The following is a 19,049-nucleotide window of genomic DNA, read 5'->3' on the forward strand; positions in this document are numbered from 1 at the left end:
CTAAAAAGTAATAGCTTATTATTTAATTCAGAAAGGGAAATGTTTAATTCTTACTTTGCTTAGGATTATATAAATTTTTTATTTTATAGCCCTGATTCTTTTAAGTTGGTAATTCTCTGTATAGGCAGGACTGACATGAAACATCTTGAAAAACTTGTAGAAACTATTTAAAAAAGGAAACTTCAGGGGCGCCTGGGTGGCGCAGTCGGTTAAGCCTCCGACTTCAGCCAGGTCACGATCTCGCGGTCCGGGTCACGATCTCGGGGTCCGTGAGTTCGAGCCCCGCGTCAGGCTCTGGGCTGATGGCTCGAGCCTGGAGCCTGTTTCCGATTCTGTGTCTCCCTCTCTCTCTGCCCCTCCCCCGTTCATGCTCTGTCTCTCTCTGTCCCAAAAATAAATAAAAACGTTGAAAAAAAAATTAAGAAAAAAAAAAGGGAAACTTCAATTGCTTTATTTTGAGAAAAATTATTAGAACATGTAGTCATTGGTAAAATATTTTAATAGAAATAAAATATTTTTATAGTTTTCATATACACTTATAAGATCTTTAAAAGAAAACAAAACACATTTAAGTATATTTTCATATACAGATGTCAAGTGACTCAGTCAATTTTAAATGGCTAGTGATCTACAAAGAAGATACTAGGTATAAGTTTATTTGTCCTGGCTCATACAGATTTTCAGAATTCAGTACAATTTGGTGGCTAATTTATTGGTCTGTTACATATCTTATATATTTCTTAACTATCACACAGAAGTGATAAAAAATAATACTGGACTCACACAAATCATTGTTTCTTGTTTGCATTTATAGACCTGGGAGAAGTCAGCAATGAGAAATGAAAAATCAAACATCTGTAAAAGAGTTCATTCTTCTTGGATTAACAAATGACCCAAAGCTAAATGTTTTGATTTTTCTATTTCTATTTTTCACATATATACTGAGTATAACTGGAAACCTGACAATTATCACCCTCACTCTGATAGATCCTCACCTTAAAACTCCGATGTATTTCTTCCTTAGGAATTTCTCTTTTCTAGAAATTGCATTCACAACAGTTTGCATTCCTAGATTTCTGGCCAGCATTATAACAGGGGATATGACTATTTCCTATAATTCTTGCATGGTCCAGGTGTTTTTCTTTATACTCCTTGGCTCGACAGAATTTTTTCTTCTGACTGCTATGTCTTATGATCGGTATATAGCTATCTGTAAGCCATTGCATTACACAACAATAATGAACAGCAGAATTTGCAACCAGCTTGTAATTAGCTCTTGGCTGGCTGGATTTCTCATTATCTTTCCACCTGTCATGATGGGACTTCAACTGGATTTCTGTGACTCCAACATCATTGACCATTTCACCTGTGACTCTTCTCCTATGCTGTTGATCTCCTGCACGGACACAGCATTCCTAGAGCTCCTGGGATTCTTCCTAGCAGTATTCACACTCATGGTGACCTTAATATTAGTGATTCTTTCCTATGTATTCATCCTTAAAACAATTCTGAGAATCCCCTCGCCTGAGCAAAGGAAAAAGGCCTTTTCCACTTGTTCCTCACACATGATTGTAGTTTCTATTTCTTATGGAAGTTGCATTTTCATGTACATCAAAACTTCAGCAAAAGAAGGAGTGGCTTTGACCAAGGGTATAGCAGTGCTCAATACTTCTGTTGCCCCAATGCTAAATCCTTTTATTTACTCCCTAAGGAACCAACAGGTAAAGCAGTCCTTCAAGAACTTAGTCAACAAATGCTTCTCAAATAAATCTTAATCATTAAGAAATTCATGACTTGAACTTTAAATGGAATCTTATGACTAACACAATATTAACACTGTTACATTTCTCCACCCACTACAATATTCAACTTCCTTTCCTTCAGCTTTTGTTCTCCATTTATCCTATTTTGACCTTACGTGGTTCGACTATCTTTTTACATTTACATGCCCTGAAAATTTTCTGAGGATGAGTGATTTGATGTCACATGAATGCGAATAACATTTAACAATGCCAATATTTAGTTTTAATCATTGAAGAACTTTCCCTTTGCACACCAAACAGATGCTAAATAAAATTCTAAGCAATTCTTTTTTTTTTTCCTTTGAGAGAGAGAGAGAGAGAGAGATAATGCACACACATGAGCGTGAGTGGGGGTGGGTCAGAGAGAGAGGGAGACAGAGAATCCCAAATAGGCTTCCTGCTGTCAGCACAGAGCCTGACATGGGGCTGGACCAACCTTGAGATCATGACCCGAGCCAAAGTCAGCAGTCGGATGTTTAACAGACCGAGCCACCCAGGCACCCCTAAGCAATTCTAAAAAGTTATTTCTCCCAGTGCATAAGCATTGATAATATCCTTTTTGGACTAAATTTGAAAGTTACTAGAAGTATGGCATTGCCATTTCTGTAAGATCTCAATATTTTCACCACAAAGCATCTTGAATGAACTACCCTGATGATTGTTACACAGCCCATTATGTTCTTTTAATTTGCTAATGCTGAGTCTGGAGCTTATCTGAGGCTCTCTTAGAAAGAGTCAGGTATGCCTTTGGTTTCCTATGATCCAATGTCCTCTCTTTTGTTTTGTTTTTTTTGGAAATTAAACCATATGCTTTCTTTCTCTCAGGTAGTTCTCAAAATTTCTGGTACAATGATGGTACCCCAAAATGTTTTCCAGTGTTCATATGCTTTCATTCTTTTAAAAATGAAAAATATAGGGGCACCTGGGTGGCATCCGACTTCAGTTCAGGTCATGATCTCACAATTTTTGGGTTCCAGCCCTGCATCAGGCTCTGTGATGACAGCTCAGAGCCTGAAGCCTGCTTTAGATGCTGTGTCTCCCTGTCTCTCTGCCCCTCCCCTGCTTGTGCTCTCTCTCTCTCAAAAATAAACATTAAAAAATAATAATTTAAAAATAATTTTAAAATAAAAAATATAAAAATATATCTCTTTCAGAATTTTTGTAGACATTGAAGGATATGGATTTAAGCATGCTTGCACCATCCAAACCTTACAAGAAATCTTTCCTATAAGAAATTTTTAATTATTGCTCTATATTTTAAGAAAACTTAAATTAATATTTGTCTATCTGCTTCCTTCCTCTCTTCTTCCTCAAGCAATGCATGAACACATGAAATCATTTAACTTACCATCAGAACACTTTTCCTCACTGTTTATTTGAATTTTCAATGCTTGAGTTCCCTTTTCTCACCGTAAAAAGAATGAGTTCTTCTAATAAGTGTTTATAGAAACAGAGTTACACATAATCAAAAACAGTTGAAAACTAAATTCTACCTGAAAGCATGAATGTCTAAAACATCTGTATAATATTTACAATTGTGTCTCAACAAAAACATTTACTACATCTGCTGGTAAAAACTGTTTTACTCAATTTGACAGTAACTTTAATTAGAATTGGAAAGTACAGTGGACTCTCTTCTTAGGCATCAGAAATGTGAATTATCCAGCTATTCCAGAATTATGTTCTTGTTTCCCTCTTTGCTTTACAAAGCTTTTCATTTTTCAGTTGTTGCTTTGGAGTTGGATTCTATGTAAATCTAAATACTTAATTTGCATCTATTGATGCAGATATGACTCAATCAGTGTGGTGCTCAATAAAGTCCAGATCATTCAATGTGTACAGGCAGAGAGAGAACTAGTGTGTTTGTATTTAAAACAAATTATCAGAAAAAAAATACACAGACATATTATAAATTTTACTAATATAATTTACAAATAATAATGAAACATACAATGAACTTCATTGGAAATTCTATGTAACCAATTGATTTTCACAGAATGATTTCAGAAATTTTTACCAAACTCATCTCCATAATAATCTAAGTTTGCAAATCAGTCATAGTTTGACAAATGCAGCTGATTTAACACTGTAGCACTCAAATGCACAATTACAGTCAGAAGTTTCTACACACTCAGTAATTGATAGAAAAGGTTGAAGGTTATGGAAATCTTGAACAACCTTATCAATGAAATTGACCAAATTGACATATTCAGAATGTTCCATCCAACATCAACAGAATATTCTTTACAGTATTACACAAAACATTAGCATAATAGATCATAATCTGAGTGACAAAAACGTCATAATAAGTTTACAATATTCAAGTCATGCATAGTATGTTTACTGAACACTATGTAATTAACTTAGAAATCAATTATGGTAAGATATCTGGAAAACCCACTATTATTTGGAAACTGAATAACACATATATGACCCATGGGTTGAAGGAAATCAAAGAAAAAATAAAATGCCGTGTAAACAAAATTATAACAAAATTTGTGGGATGCAGCTAAAGCATAACTGAAAAAGAAACTTAAGACTCTAAAATTAGAAAAGAACATGAGGTGCCTGGGTGGCTCAGTCGGTTGAACATCCGGCTTTGGCTCAGGTCATGATCTCACGGTTTGTGAGTTCGAGCCCCATGTTGGGCGCTGTGCTGACAGCTCAGAGCTGGAGCCTATTTCAGATTCTGTGTCTCCCTCTCTCTCTGCTCCTCCCCTGCTTGTGCTCTCTCTCTCTCTCTCAAAAATAAACATTAAAGAAAAAAAAGAAAAGAACAAAATTCTCAGATCAATAACCCCAGTATCCATTTCAATCAACTATCAAAATAGTAGAGAAAATTCGGAGTAGGCAGATGAAAGGGAATAATAAAGATCAATGTGAAAATCAGTGAAATAGAAAACAAAAAAATAAGAAAATATCAATAAAACTAAATATGATTTCCAAAAAATATCATCAAAATTGATAAATTTATAGGGAGATTGAAGATGAAAAACACACAAAAGATACAAATTACCAGTATCAGAGAAGATCAGTATCAGAGAAGACCAGTATCAGACATTCTTAGTGAACAATAACATGGAGATTTTTGAACAGATTTAGGTCAACTAATTAAAAAATATAAAAGAAATGGAAAATCCCTTGAAAGACAAGAACAATAAAATGTCAGTCAAGGGGGGGAAAAAAGATATGATAGGTCTATATCTGTTGTAGAAATTGAACTTATAATTAAGAAATATTCCACAAAGATGGGGCATCTGAGTGGCTTAGTAGGTTAAGTGACTGACTTCAGCTCAGGTCATGATCTTGCAGTTCAAGCCCTGTGTCAGGCTCTGTGCTGACAGCTCAGAGCCTGGAGCCTGCTTCAAATTCTGTGTCTCCCTCTCTGTCTGCTCCTCCCCTGCTCATGCTCTCTCTCTCAAAAATAAATAAACATTAAGAAAGAAAAGAAATATTCCATAAAGAAAATTCCTTATTCACCAGTAATTTCCACAAAATATTTAAGGAAGCAATACTAATAATTACACACTGCTCCCCCAGGATATATTAGAGTAGGGAATACTTTCCAAATCATCCTATGAAAATAAAATTATCCTTATCCTAAGAGAAAAATCAGAAAATAGACATTATAGATAACTAATCTCACACATGAGTAAGTTGTAAATATTTAAAAATAAATGGCATATAAGCCTAGCAATATATAAAAAGTTTAATTTTGGTCAAGTGGAATTTTTCTCAATAGTTGCAGAAGAACAATTGAAATGGTCAGTATGCATATCTAATAAAAACTCTTAGAGTGTATTTCTTGTGATGAGTACTGGGTGTTGTATATAAGTGTTGAATCATTACATTGTACACCTTAAACTAATATTACAATGTAAAAAAAAAAAAAAACAAAACAAAAACCTCTCAGCGAGTAGATCTAATGAATGACAAATACCAAACTGTGGGGAACAAGCTTAGGAATTCCCTGAGCCTGCACTGATGGAGTTAACAAGGCATAAAGAATTACAAAACCATAGAATGCTCACACCCAAGTTTGGGAAAACAAGATTAGGTAAATAAGTATAGAGAGGGCGGGGCAAAGGCCCCAAAATAGAAGATATATGAGGTAAACGAGATTAGGTCTTCAAGGCCAAAACACCCCCCAATTATAGCTGCTTTCACAGGAAGGAAGGACCAAATTAGGTAAACAGGTAAACAGGGCTATAGACCACAGCAGGGTAAAGTTGCCTGGAGCGGCACTTATTAGCAAAAGAAAGGTGCCTTGTTGACCCTGAGGTAGCATGTTTTGTTTTTTGTTTTTTGTTTTTTTAATTTACCTTGTTTTATTTTATTTTTTTTTTAATTTACAACCAAATTAGTTAGCATATAGTGCAACAATAATATCAGGATTAGATTCCTTAGTGCCCCTTACCCATTTAGCCCATCACCCTCCCACAACCCCTCCAGTAACCCTCAGTTTGTTCTCCATATTTATGAGTCTCTTCTGTTTTGTCCCCCTCCCTGTCCCCTAGGCCATTTTAGGTAAACAGAGGCAGAGCCTCATGTCTGCCCTTAACAACCATCTACCTGGCGCCAGGATTTTGTTTTATATTAACCCAAATCCCTAACCCCACATTTCTTCAAAACCCCCTTTTCTTCACATCCATGAGTTAATGTTTACAGTTTCATTGTCTCTTTGTGCATATCCATCACCATGTTTTGCAAGCCTTCTGATAATAAAAACAGAGCAAAGACCCTTAACCTGGACTCTTGTCTTCTCTTGGACATTAGCCATCTCCCTGATTTTAATCCTGCGTCCCACTTTCTTGCTAGACAAGAAAGAACTCTAGACCCAGAGTCTACGATACCAAAGGACATCCAAAATATAGTAAAAAACAAAAACAAAAGAAAAAGGAAAGAAATACTATAGCTAACATACTACTTCATTGTGAAAGTCTGAATGATCTCATCCTAAGAAAATGAGTAAGATGAAGATGGTCACTCTTGCTACATCTAAATATTGTACTGTAGATTCTAATTTATGTAACAAAGTAAAATAAAAGAAGGAAGAAAGTATTCATATTAAATAGGAAGAAGCAAAACTGACTTTATTTATGCAGGCAACATAAGCACCTTTATAGAAAACCCTATGGACTTCCGGCTTCAGTTCCATCACTTAGCGTTTGAAAGTCATCACTTCTGCTTTATCAAAGTCAATAACTTACTTGAACTTTACCCATTGTAGAAGTGAAATTGCACAGAAACAACACCCTGAAATCTGAAGAGACTGGAAAGTCCAGAGTCACAGTTGAGATCTACTTTCATGGAATATAAATCACTGGAACTATATGTAGGTAATGGTTCCACTTACCGTCATTTTGGCAAATTGCTGGAGATGGAGTGTTTACCACCATGAGAATTAGAAGATACTGAAGATCATTGTGAAAGGGGGTCCCCACATTTGTTTAGGTTTTGCCTCCAACTAATCCCACCAGTTTCTCAAGCTGAAAAACCAAGGATCTCCCCCTGACTCAGGCAAGGATAGGGAAGAGTAACTATTCTGAAATAATCCCAGAATATTCTTCACACAAAGGCCTGTCCTCCAAGGGAAAAGATTTTTATGAGAAACACTTACGAAGGCCAAAGAACACAGGCCCACTAAAAGACTGAGATTTAATCATAAAATTATACAATGTTGTCCCTCTGCCACAATTTACAACCACAGCAACACATATCAAAGTTTCTCCACCAAAATACTTAATAATTTCAAAGGAGAACTTTATGATAGAAAGAACTGGAAGACACTCATTAACCAAGTTAACAAATTTAACATCAGTAATAAGATGTAGATATCATATACTCCCTGATACAATACCCTAAAAAGGGGATACCACCTCCATGGCATTCTCCACAAAAATGTACAGCCTCAATATAAACATGAGAAAACATTAGACAAACCAAATTGGCAGGCTTTCTACCAAATACCTGATCAGTACTCTTTAAATACATTAAGGTCATGAAAAACAAGGAAAGACTTAGGAATCCCACAGATTGGAGAAAACTAAGGTGCATGATCTCCATACTACAATTAAGCAGCTACAACATCTCCCTCTTATTCAGACATGCCTGTTAATTCCTTATTAACTAAAGAGAATTTAAATTACATAGACATCATCGTTACTTTATTTATGACTAGCTCATAGGTTTTAACATAATTGTGAAGGGCACTGATCAATAATTCTCTATCTTACAGAGTCAAGTATAATTATATCAAGTTAGCCCCTGAGGAATACTTCTGTTGCAAAGCCAACAGTGAAACCGTCTCATACACATATCTTAAAGAATCAGTTTTCAGGTAGCTGAGCCAGTATTCAAAACTACATGGTTTAGGTACTAAACTGTTCTGCTTGAGTTATAATTACTTTTAATGTATACTAGCAGGGAGAAGTCAGATTATAGAAAAGATCTATAAAAGCTCAATAACATATACTCTTTTTTAAGCTTATCCATAATTCTAGAATAATGGTTTCTTAAGGATACAAAAATACTAATTCAAGAGGATCTATGCACCCTGATGTTTGTTTATAGCAGCATTATCAACATATCCAAATTATGTAGACAGCCCAAATGTCCAACAACTGATGAATGGATAAGGAAGTTGTGGTATATATGTAGAATGGAATATTACTCAGCCATAGAAAAGAATGAAAACTTGCCATTTGCAACAATGTGGATGGACCTAGAGAGTATTATACTAAGCAAAATAAGTCTGTCAGAGAAAGACAAATACCATATGATTTCACTCAAATGTAGAATTTAAGAAACAAATGAACATGGGGGTGGGGGTAGGGGGAAAGAAAGGTTCTCTATTCTCTATTCTGTTCCATTGATCTGAGTGTCTGTTTTTGTGCCAAAAGATCATTTCTTAAACTAGAAGTGTCTAAACAGTTTTTGTTCACTGTTTTTTTTTTTTGATGTTTTCATATTAATTATTTCAAAAACAGTATTACTTGTCTGAAGCAGAGAGTATCTTTCTAAATATGTCTCTGAAGGTTTGTTCAACTTACTGGTTTCTCAGAGTATAAATGAATGGATTCAACAAAGGGGCAACTGAAGCATTGAGCACAGCTACTCCTTTGCTTGAAGTAACTCATTTGCAGATGGCTTTATGTACATGAATATACAACTACCATAACTGATGGATACAATAATCACGTGAGAAGAGCAGGTAGAAAGGGCTTTTTTCTTTTGCTTAATTGAAGGGAATTTTAGAATTTTCTTGATGATATAAGAGTAAGAAAGGATTACTAAGAAGAATGTGACAGTGAGGATCATCACAGCTAAGAAAAAAGCAATCAGGTCTAGGAAATGTGTGTCTGAGCAAGAAAGTTGCAGGACAGGAGAAATGTCACAAATGAAATGATCAATGATGTTTGAGGCACAGAAATCCAGGTTAAGAATTAAGATCAGTGGAGGGAAAATGACCAGGAATTCAGTTACCCAAGAACTGAGTACAAGCTAATGACAAATTCTGCTGTTCATGATAGATATATAATGCAAAGGTTTACAGATGGCAACATAGCAGTCATAGGACATAGATGCCAGAAGGAAAAATTCTATAATCCCCAATAATATGTAGAAAAATAACTGAGATATACAATCATTACAGGAAATGGTCTTTTCTCTGGTTACAATGGTGATTAGGAATCTGGAGATACAAACACTTGTGAATGAAATTTCCAGGAAAGAGAAATTATGTAGGAAGAAATACATTGGGGTCTTGAGATGAGAATCCAGTAGCATGAGGGCAATGATGGTTAAGTTTCCTATCATACTCAACATGTAATTTAGAAGTAGAAATAAAAAAATTATAATCTTTAACTGAGAATAATCTGTCAGTCCCAGAAGGATAAACTTTATCTGTTTTGTATGGTGCTTCATTTCTCTTTTGTGATGTCAAATAAATTCTAGAAATAAAAAGGTACAATAATAAGAAACTATCTGAGTTTTATACGTAGCTTTATACTATCTAGCTTTATACGTAGACAATGATATATGAAAGGTTCCATATTCACAAATATACCCACTTATGAGGTAAAACTCTAAGAGGCTGAAGATACAATCTAGAACCATGCAACAGAAACTATTTTTAAAAAGCACTATAGAAGTCAACTCGGTTTTGAAAATTGACCTGCAAAATCCATAATACTTTTTCACCCTTACTTATAAACTTCCAACTCAGTTGTAACTAATTCCAAATTCATCCATTTCTTTAAATACATTAGATACAATCTTGGTTCCAGATTCAAAATTAATTCATTCATTTTTAATTATTGACTCTGTAGATATAAAATATGCCAGTATAATGAATTAAGACCTACAGTTAAATTCTGAAATTTTAGATTTCATATTAAAAGTTGTATTTGCTTAGAGCCCCATTATCACCTCTTTCAACTTTTCTATGAACTACTGATAAAGACATAGAAAATGAGAAAAGAAAAAGTACGTAAGGGGTGCCTGGTCGCTCAGTCGGTTAAGCATGAGACTTTGGCTCAGGTCATGATCTCAGGATTCATAGGCTCGAGCCCCACATGGGGCTCTGTGCTGACAGCTTGGAACCTGGAGCCTGCTTCAGATTCTTTGTCTCCCTCTCTCTCTCTGCCCCACCCCTGCTCTCTCATTCTCAAAAATAAATAAACATTTATTTTTTAAAAAAACTTTTAAAAAATGAATATTTAAAGAATATCCAAAATAATAAATTGAAACTATTACAAGTTCAGCAATGTGAAAAAAACACAAATTTCTAAAAAGCAAAAAAATATTGAGAATATATAATGGGATATTTACCTCTCTCAAAAGGCAATTCAATTTCCATCTTACATATAAGCCATATGTCATGGCGTAGTTTGAGTGAAAAGTAGAAAGCGATCTAAATATTTTAAAATAATCAATTCTTTAAATAATTTTATTCATGCGGATAATTTCATTCTGAAGTGAGGACATTGATGAATATAGTCCCTTTACAAATATTCTAAATGTAATTTTAGATGCAAAGTTGCAAAAAAGTTTATACAAATTGACCCCATTTTTATAAATGTCTATATAGGATACATGAGAGTATGATTTCTGCAAACATATACAAAAATAATAGTAATTAAAAATAAAGGAATTTCAGTAAGTTGTTAAATTATAGGGCATTTATATTTTTCATCAAGAATTCAGTCACTCTTAGTAACACATCCTACCATAAAAACCATACAAAAAACATGTTTTTTTCAAACTTCTCTAATTTATTATTTTATAAAAGCAAAATAAAAAGTACTGTGAATTCAAAACACTAATTGGTTACTTATTGTAGAGCCATATTTTCAACTAAAATAAATCTAGTGATGCATTTTACATTCCTCTTAACCCGAGGAAATTTTTGTTATCAACTTGCTAAATAATTGCTAAATAAGTAAGCTATTCCCAAATAAACTTAGAACATAAGCACTGGCAGAGAGGGAAAAAAAAACTATATCATATGTATTCTTTATTTTAAATAAAAATATTCAAACCACATCCTTCTTAATTCTGCCAATCAATATCTTTACCTGTTCTGAAGTCATTCTTTTTATTATTGAATACATAATATTTTTCCTTTTACATGAATTTGCCAATTACCTCATATAAAAATTCACAAACCCCACTAATTATCAATTATCAATGATACGTTTTCATTGCTCAAAGTGTTCATCAGAATTAGCACCTCCAAAAGAGCTATTTTTCCTATTTAAAAAAAGCATATTAACATATGTGAAGCCAATTCTCGAAGAAAAATATCCTCCAACTCTGTTACATTTGACTGACTTACAGAGTTGTTCAGGCACTCTTTCTCTAGAGAACACTAGGATACTCTTCAATCCCTCTACAATATTGTAGTACAGTGTCTGGTTTATACCACTAGAGTATTAGAAATGCAGGTGCAAGCGCATAAATCAAATGTCAAGCTCTTGTATTTATGGGTTTAGAAAATGAGGAATAAATAATGCTTTATACAAGGAGTAATAACAAAATATCACTTTTAAATCATTGCTTCTTATTTGTATGTAACTTACATAGTATTTGTAATTATTCTTCTATTTTTGAAAGAAGCACCATTATTTTACTTACCATAAGCAGTATATGTTGATCTTTTTTTTCTGGAAACTACTATGGGATCGACCATAATGAAAGGCAAACATACTCACTGGGAAGCGATATTTAATTTTGTAGGCAGAAAAATTAATATAAAATATCCTCATATTGATTCAAAGCAGAGAGATATAGTGCGAATATTTTAAGAATGTGATTTTTCTGCACTGTCAGTACATCTAAACATATGGTACTATGCCCTGGGTAATAAAGATTTTTGTAAACTCCTCTTTTTAAATATCATGCAAAGAGATTGGAGGAAGATGGCGGCATAGGAGGACGCTGGGCTCACCGCACGCCCTGCTGATCACTTAGATTCCACCTACACCTGCCTAAATAACCCAGAAAACCGCCGGAGGATTAGCAGAATGGAGTCTCCGGAGCCAAGCGCAGACGAGAGGCCCACGGAAGAGGGTAGGAAGGGCGGCGAGGCAGTGCGTGCTCCACGGACTGGCGGGAGGGAGCCGGGGTGGCCTGCCGGCCAAGCAGAGCCCCCTAGTCTGGCTTGAAAAGCGGATGGGCCAGACGGAGTGTGTTCCGACAGCAAGCGGGACTTAGCATCTGGGAGGTCATAAGTTAACAGCTCTGCTTGGAAAGCGGGAAGGCTGGAGGACAAAGAGAGGGAGAGTTGCTGAGCCCCGGGATGACAGAGGTCAGTTTGGCAGGGAACAAATGCGCTCACCAGCGCCATCTCCCTCGCCCATCCCCCAGCCAAAATCCCAAAGGGAACCAGTTCCTGCCAGGGAACTTGCTTGCTCCGTGCAAACACCCAACGCTGTGCTTCTGCGGAGGCAAACCTCCGGCAGCGGGTCTGACTCCCTCCCTCTGCCACAGGGCCCCTCCTGAAGTGGATCACCTAAGGAGAGGTGAGCTAAGCCTGCCCCTCCTGCCCCCGTGAACCTTGCCTACCCACCCCAGCTAATACGCCAGATCCCCAGCACCACAAGCCTGGCAGTGTGCAAGTAGCCCAGACCGGCCACGCCACCCCACAGTGAATCCCGCCCCTAGGAGAGGGGAAGAGAAGGCACACACCAGTCTGACTGTGACACCAGCAGTGGGCTGGGGCAGACATCAGGTCTGACTGCAGCCCCGCCCACCAACTCCAGTTATACACCACAGCACAGGGGAAGTGCCCTGCAGGTCCCCACCACCCCAGGGACTATCCAAAATGACCAAACGGAAGAATTCTCCTCAAAAGAATCTCCAGGAAATAACAACAGCTAATGAACTGATCAAAAAGGATTTAAACAATATAACAGAAAGTGAATTTAATAGTCATAAAATTAATCGCTGGGCTTGAAAACAGTATAGAGGACAGCAGAGAATCTCTTGCTACAGAGATCAAGGGACTAAGGAACAGTCACGAGGAGCTGAAAAACGCTTTCAATGACATGCAAAATAAAATGGAAACGACCACGGCTCAGATTAAAGAGGCAGAGGAGAGAATAGGTGAACTAGAAGATAAAATTATGGAAAAAGAGGAAGCTGAGAAAAAGAGAGATAAAAAAATCCAGGAATATGAGGGGAAAACTAGAGAACTAAGTGATACACTAAAAAGAAATAATATACGCATTTTGGTATCCCAGAGGAGGAAGAGAGAGGGAAAGGTGCTGAAGGTGTACTTGAAGAAATAATAGCTGAGAACTTCCCTGAACTGGGGAAGGAAAAAGGCATCGAAATCCAAGAGGCACAGAGAACTCCCTTCAGACGTAACTTGAATCGATCTTCTGCATGACATATCACAGGGAAACTGGCAAAATACAAAGATAAAGAGAAAATTCTGAAAGCAGCAAGGGATAAACATGCCCTAACATATAAAGGAGACCTATAAGACTCCTGACTGATCTCTCTTTTGAAACTTGGCAGGCCAGAAAGGCATGGCAGGAGATCTTCAATGTGATGAACAGAAAAAATATGCAGCTGAGAATCCTTTATCCAGCAAGTCTGTCATTTAGAATAGAAGGAGAGATAAAGGTCTTCCCAAACAAACAAAACCTGAAGGAATTCGTCACCACTAAACCAGCCCTACAAGAGATCCTAAGCGGAATCCTGTGAGACAAAGTACTAGAGACACTGCTACAAGCATAAAACATACAGACATCACAATGACTCTAAACCCGTATCTTTCTATAATAACACTGAATGTAAATGGATTAAATGCGCCAACCAAAAGACATAGGGTATCAGAATGGATAAAAAAACAAGACCCATCTATTTGCTGTCTACAAGAGACTCATTTTAGACCTGAGGACACCTTTATTGAGAGTGAGGGGATGGAGAACTATTTATCATGCTACTGGAAGCCAAAAGAAAGCTGGAGTAGCCATACTTATATCAGACAAACTAGACTTTAAACTAAAGGCTGTAACAAGAGATGAAGAAGGGCATTATATAATAATTACAGGGTCTATCCATCAGGAAGAGCTAACAGTTATAAATGTCTATGCGCCGAATACAGGAGTCCCCAAATATATAAAACAACTACTCATAAACATAAGCAACCTTATTGATAAGAATGTGGTAATTGCTGGGGACTTTAATACGCCACTTACAGAAATGGATAGATCATGTAGACACACGGTCAATAAAGAAACAAGGGCCCTGAATGATACATTGGATCAGATGGACTTGACAGATATATTTAGAACTCTGCATCCCAAAGCAACAGAATATACTTTCTCCTCAAGTGCACATGGAACATTCTCCAAGATAGATCATATCCTGGGTCACAAAACAGCCCTTCATAAATATACAAGAATTGAAATTATACCATGCATACTTTCAGACCACAATGCTATGAAGCTTGAAATCAACCACAGGAAAAAGTCTGGAAAACCTCCAAAAGCATGGAGGTTAAAAAACACTCTACTAAAGAATGAGTGGGTCAACCAGGCAATTAGAGAAGAAATTAAAAAATATATGGAAACAAACGAAAATGAAACTACAACAATCCAAACGCTTTGGGATGGAGCGAGGGCAGTCCTGAGAGGAAAATACATTGCAATCCAGGCCTATCTCAAGAAACAAGAAAAATCCCAAATACAAAATCTAACAGCACACCTAAAGGAAATAGAAGCAGAACAGCAAAGAGAGCCTAAACCCAGCAGAAGAGGAGAAATAATAAAGATCAGAGCAGAAATAAACAATATAGAATCGGAAAAAACTGTAGAGCAGATCAACGAAACCAAGAGCTGGTTTTTTGAAAAAAAAAAACAAAAAACAAAATTGACAAACCTCTAGCCAGGCTTCTCAAAAAGAAAAGGGAGATGACCCAAATAGATAAAATCATGAATGAAAATGGAATTATTACAACCAATCCCTCAGAGATACAAACAATTATCAGGGAATACTATGAAAAATTATATGCCATCAAATTGGACAACCTGGAAGAAATGGACAAATTCCTAAACACCCACACTCTTCCAAAACTCAATCAGGAGGAAATAGAAAGCTTGAGCAGACCCATAACCAGCGAAGAAATTGAATCGGTTATCAAAAATCTCCCAACAAATAAGAGTCCAGGACCAGATGGCTTCCCAGGGGAGTTCTACCAGACGTTTAAAGCAGAGATAATACCTATCCTTCTCAAGCTATTCCAAAAATAGAAAAGGAAGGAAAACTTCCAGACTCATTCTATGAAGACAGTATTACTTTGATTCCCAAACCAGAGACCCAGTAAAAAAAAGAGAACTACAGGCCAATATCCCTGATGAATATGGATGCAAAAATTCTCAATAAGATATTAGCAAATCGAATTCAACAGCATATAAAAAGAATTATTCACCATGATCAAGTGGGATTCATTCCTGGGATGCGGGGCTGGTTCAACATTCGCAAATCAATCAACATGATACATCACATTAATAAAAGAAAGGTAAGAACCAAATGATGCTGTCAATCGATGCAGAAAAGGCCTTTGACAAAATTCAGCACCCTTTCTTAATAAAAACCCTTGAGAAAGTCGGGATAGAAGGAACATACTTAAACATCATAAAAGCCATTTATGAAAAGCCCACAGCTAACATCATCCTCAATGGGGAAAAACTGAGAGCTTTTTCCCTGAGATCAGGAACACGACAGGGATGCCCACTCTCACCGCTGTTGTTTAACATAGTGTTGGAAGTTCTAGCATCAGCAATCAGACAACAAAAGGAAATCAAAGGCATCAAAATTGGCAAAGATGAAGTCAAGCTTTCACTTTTTGCAGATGACATGATATTAAACATGGAAAATCCAATAGACTCCACCAAAAGTCTGCTAGAACTGATACATGAATTTAGCAAAGTTGCAGGATACAAAATCAATGTACAGAAGTCAGTTGCATTCTTATACGCTAACAATGAAGCAACAGAAAGACAAATAAAGAAACTGATCCCATTCACAATTGCACCAAGAAGCATAAAATACCTAGGAATAAATCTAACCAAAGATGTAAAGGATCTGTATGCTGAAAACTATAGAAAGCTTATGAAGGTAATTGAAGAAGATTTAAAGAAATGGAAAGACATTCCCTGCTCATGGATTGGAAGAATAAATATTGTCAAAATGTCAATACTACCCAAAGCTATCTACACATTCAATGCAATCCCAATCAAAATTGCACCAGCATTCTTCTCGAAATTAGAACAAGCAATCCTAAAATTCATATGGAACCACAAAAGGCCCCAAATAGCCAAAGTAATTTTGAAGAAGAAGACCAAAGCAGGAGGCATCACAATCCCAGACTTTAGCCTCTACTACAAAGCTATAATCATCAAGACAGCATGGTATTGGCACAAAAACAGACACATAGACCAATGGAATAGAATAGAAACCCCAGAACTAGACCCACAAAAGTATTGGCCAACTAATCTTTGACAAAGCAGGAAAGACTATCCAATGGAAAAAAGACAGTCTCTTTATCAAATGGTGCTGGAAGAAATGGACAGCAACATGCAGAAGGTTGAAACTAGACCACTTTCTCACACCATTTACAAAAATAAACTCACAATGGATAAAGGACCTGAATGTGAGACAGGAAACCATCAAAACCCTAGAGGAGAAAGCAGGAACAGACCTCTCTGACCTCAGCCGTAGCAATCTCTTACTCGACACATCCCCAAAGGCAAGGGAATTAAAAGCAAAAATGAATTACTGGGACCTTATGAAGATAAAAACCTTCTGCACAGCAAAGGAAACAACCAACAAAACTAAAAGGCAACCAACAGAATGGGAAAAGATATTTGCAAATGACATATCGGACAAAGGGCTAGTATCCAAAATCTATAAAGAGCTCACCAAACTCCACACCTGAAAAACAAAAAACCCAGTGAAGAAATGGGCAGAAAACATGAATAGACACTTCTCTAAAGAGGACATCCGGATGGCCAACAGGCACATGAAAAGATGCTCAACGTCGCTCCTTATCAGGGAAATACAAATCAAAACCACACTCAGATATCACCTCACGCCAGAGTCACCAAAATGAACAAATCACGAGACTATAGATGCTGGAGAGGATGTGGAGAAACGGGAACCCTCTTGCACTGTTGGTGGGAATGCAAATTGGTGCAGCCACTCTGGAAAGCAGTGTGGAGGTTCCTCAAAAAATTAAAAATAGACCTACCCTATGACCCAGCAATAGCACTGCTAGGAATTTACCCAAGGGATACTGGAGTGCTGATGCATAGGGGCACTTGTACCCCAATGTTTATAGCAGCACTCTCAACAATAGCCAAATTATGGAAAGAGCCTAAATGTCCATCAACTGATGAATGGATAAAGAAATTGTGGTTTATATACACAATGGAGTACTACAGGGCAATGAGAAAGACCTAAATATCGCCCTTTGTAGCAACGTGGATGGAACTGGAGAGTGTGATGCTAAGTGAAATGAGCCATACAGAGAAAGACAGATACCATATGTTTTCACTCTTATGTGGATCCTGAGAAACTTAACAGAAACCCATGGGGGAGGGGAAGGAAAAAAAAAAAAGAGGTTAGAGTGGGAGAGAGCCAAAGCATAAGAGACTCTTAAAAACTGAGAACTGAGGGTTGATGGGGGGTGGGAGGGAGGGGAGGGTGGGTGATGGGTATTGAGGAGGGCACCTTTTGGGATGAGCACTGGGTGTTGTATGGAAACCATTTTGACAATAAATTTCATATATTGAAAAAATAAATAAATAAATAAATAAATAGTAACAAAAAAAATAATAATAAATAAATAAATATCATGCAAATTATAAGATGTGTGTCCACTAATTCCACTTGGCAATCATTCATGAAGATTACAATAGCTGAGATGATTAGCTTGAAACTTGGGAAATACTTATTAGTTTCAAATGATCTAAAAGGAATGAACACATTTCTACAGGAAATCTAAGGGGAGAGTGTCTCTAAGGAGAAATAAGAAAGATGAAAAAATACTGAGAAGAGCCTACAAAACACCAGATGGCCTTTGTCTTTATTGTTTCAAGCATGATGATAGACAACTGTTTGAGTTGTCACATTAAAACAATCATGTAGACAATCATCAAGACAATCAGGCTGTAAACTAGCAGATTATTTTGGATCATACATAATAATATGTGCCAAAATAGCAATAATATGTGCCAAATTAATTGCTTTTTGAGTCTTTTCTTTTCGAACATGTAAATCTATCACTAGAAGAGCAGCATATGGGTACCTAACTCAAATATTACTCCTACTTATCTTTTTTTAACAAGCAGTTGTGTTCAATATTAAGAAAAGAAATAGGGTTTTGCACATTGTAATTTGAGAATGAATATTTTCTTCAGTGACTTGACCATGTACACCTAAGTTCAAACTTGTTTTTTTTTTAAGTTCAAACTTTTTGTAGAGTTACTAATCATGGTAGCACCTATCATTTATTGAATTTCTACTATGCAGAAGTACTATGCTAATTGTATATATGTTTTCAATGTAATCATGGTAAGAGGCAAAGTATACATAATAATGAATTTTTTTGGTTGTTGAAAAAACTGAGAATTAGGGAAATCGTTTTACTTGCTCACACTCATTACAAAGTTTAGAAATTATAGAGACAGGAGTGCAATTAGAGCTTTAATTCCAAGTGTAGTTTTTTAACCA

At 36.4% G+C, this 19,049-nt stretch overlaps 1 protein-coding gene and 1 pseudogene across 1 annotated transcript; one reads left to right on the forward strand and one right to left on the reverse strand.

Moving 5' to 3' along the window:
* The first annotated feature begins 839 nt into the window (after positions 1 to 839).
* On the forward strand, positions 840 to 1,775 carry LOC124501700 (olfactory receptor 6C76-like). Its single transcript, XM_047066082.1, has one exon. The coding sequence runs from the start codon at positions 840 to 842 to the stop codon at positions 1,773 to 1,775; it is 936 nt and encodes a 311-aa protein (XP_046922038.1).
* A 7,018-nt stretch (positions 1,776 to 8,793) lies between these two features.
* On the reverse strand, positions 8,794 to 9,755 carry LOC124502067 (olfactory receptor 6C70-like; annotated as a pseudogene).
* Positions 9,756 to 19,049: the final 9,294 nt, after the last annotated feature.

Source organism: Lynx rufus, unplaced genomic scaffold, assembly GCF_022079265.1.
Source record: "Lynx rufus isolate CCGP_SWC_20201006 ecotype Redwood Valley unplaced genomic scaffold, mLynRuf1.p SCAF_7, whole genome shotgun sequence".
Classification (NCBI taxonomy): Eukaryota; Metazoa; Chordata; class Mammalia; order Carnivora; family Felidae; genus Lynx; species Lynx rufus.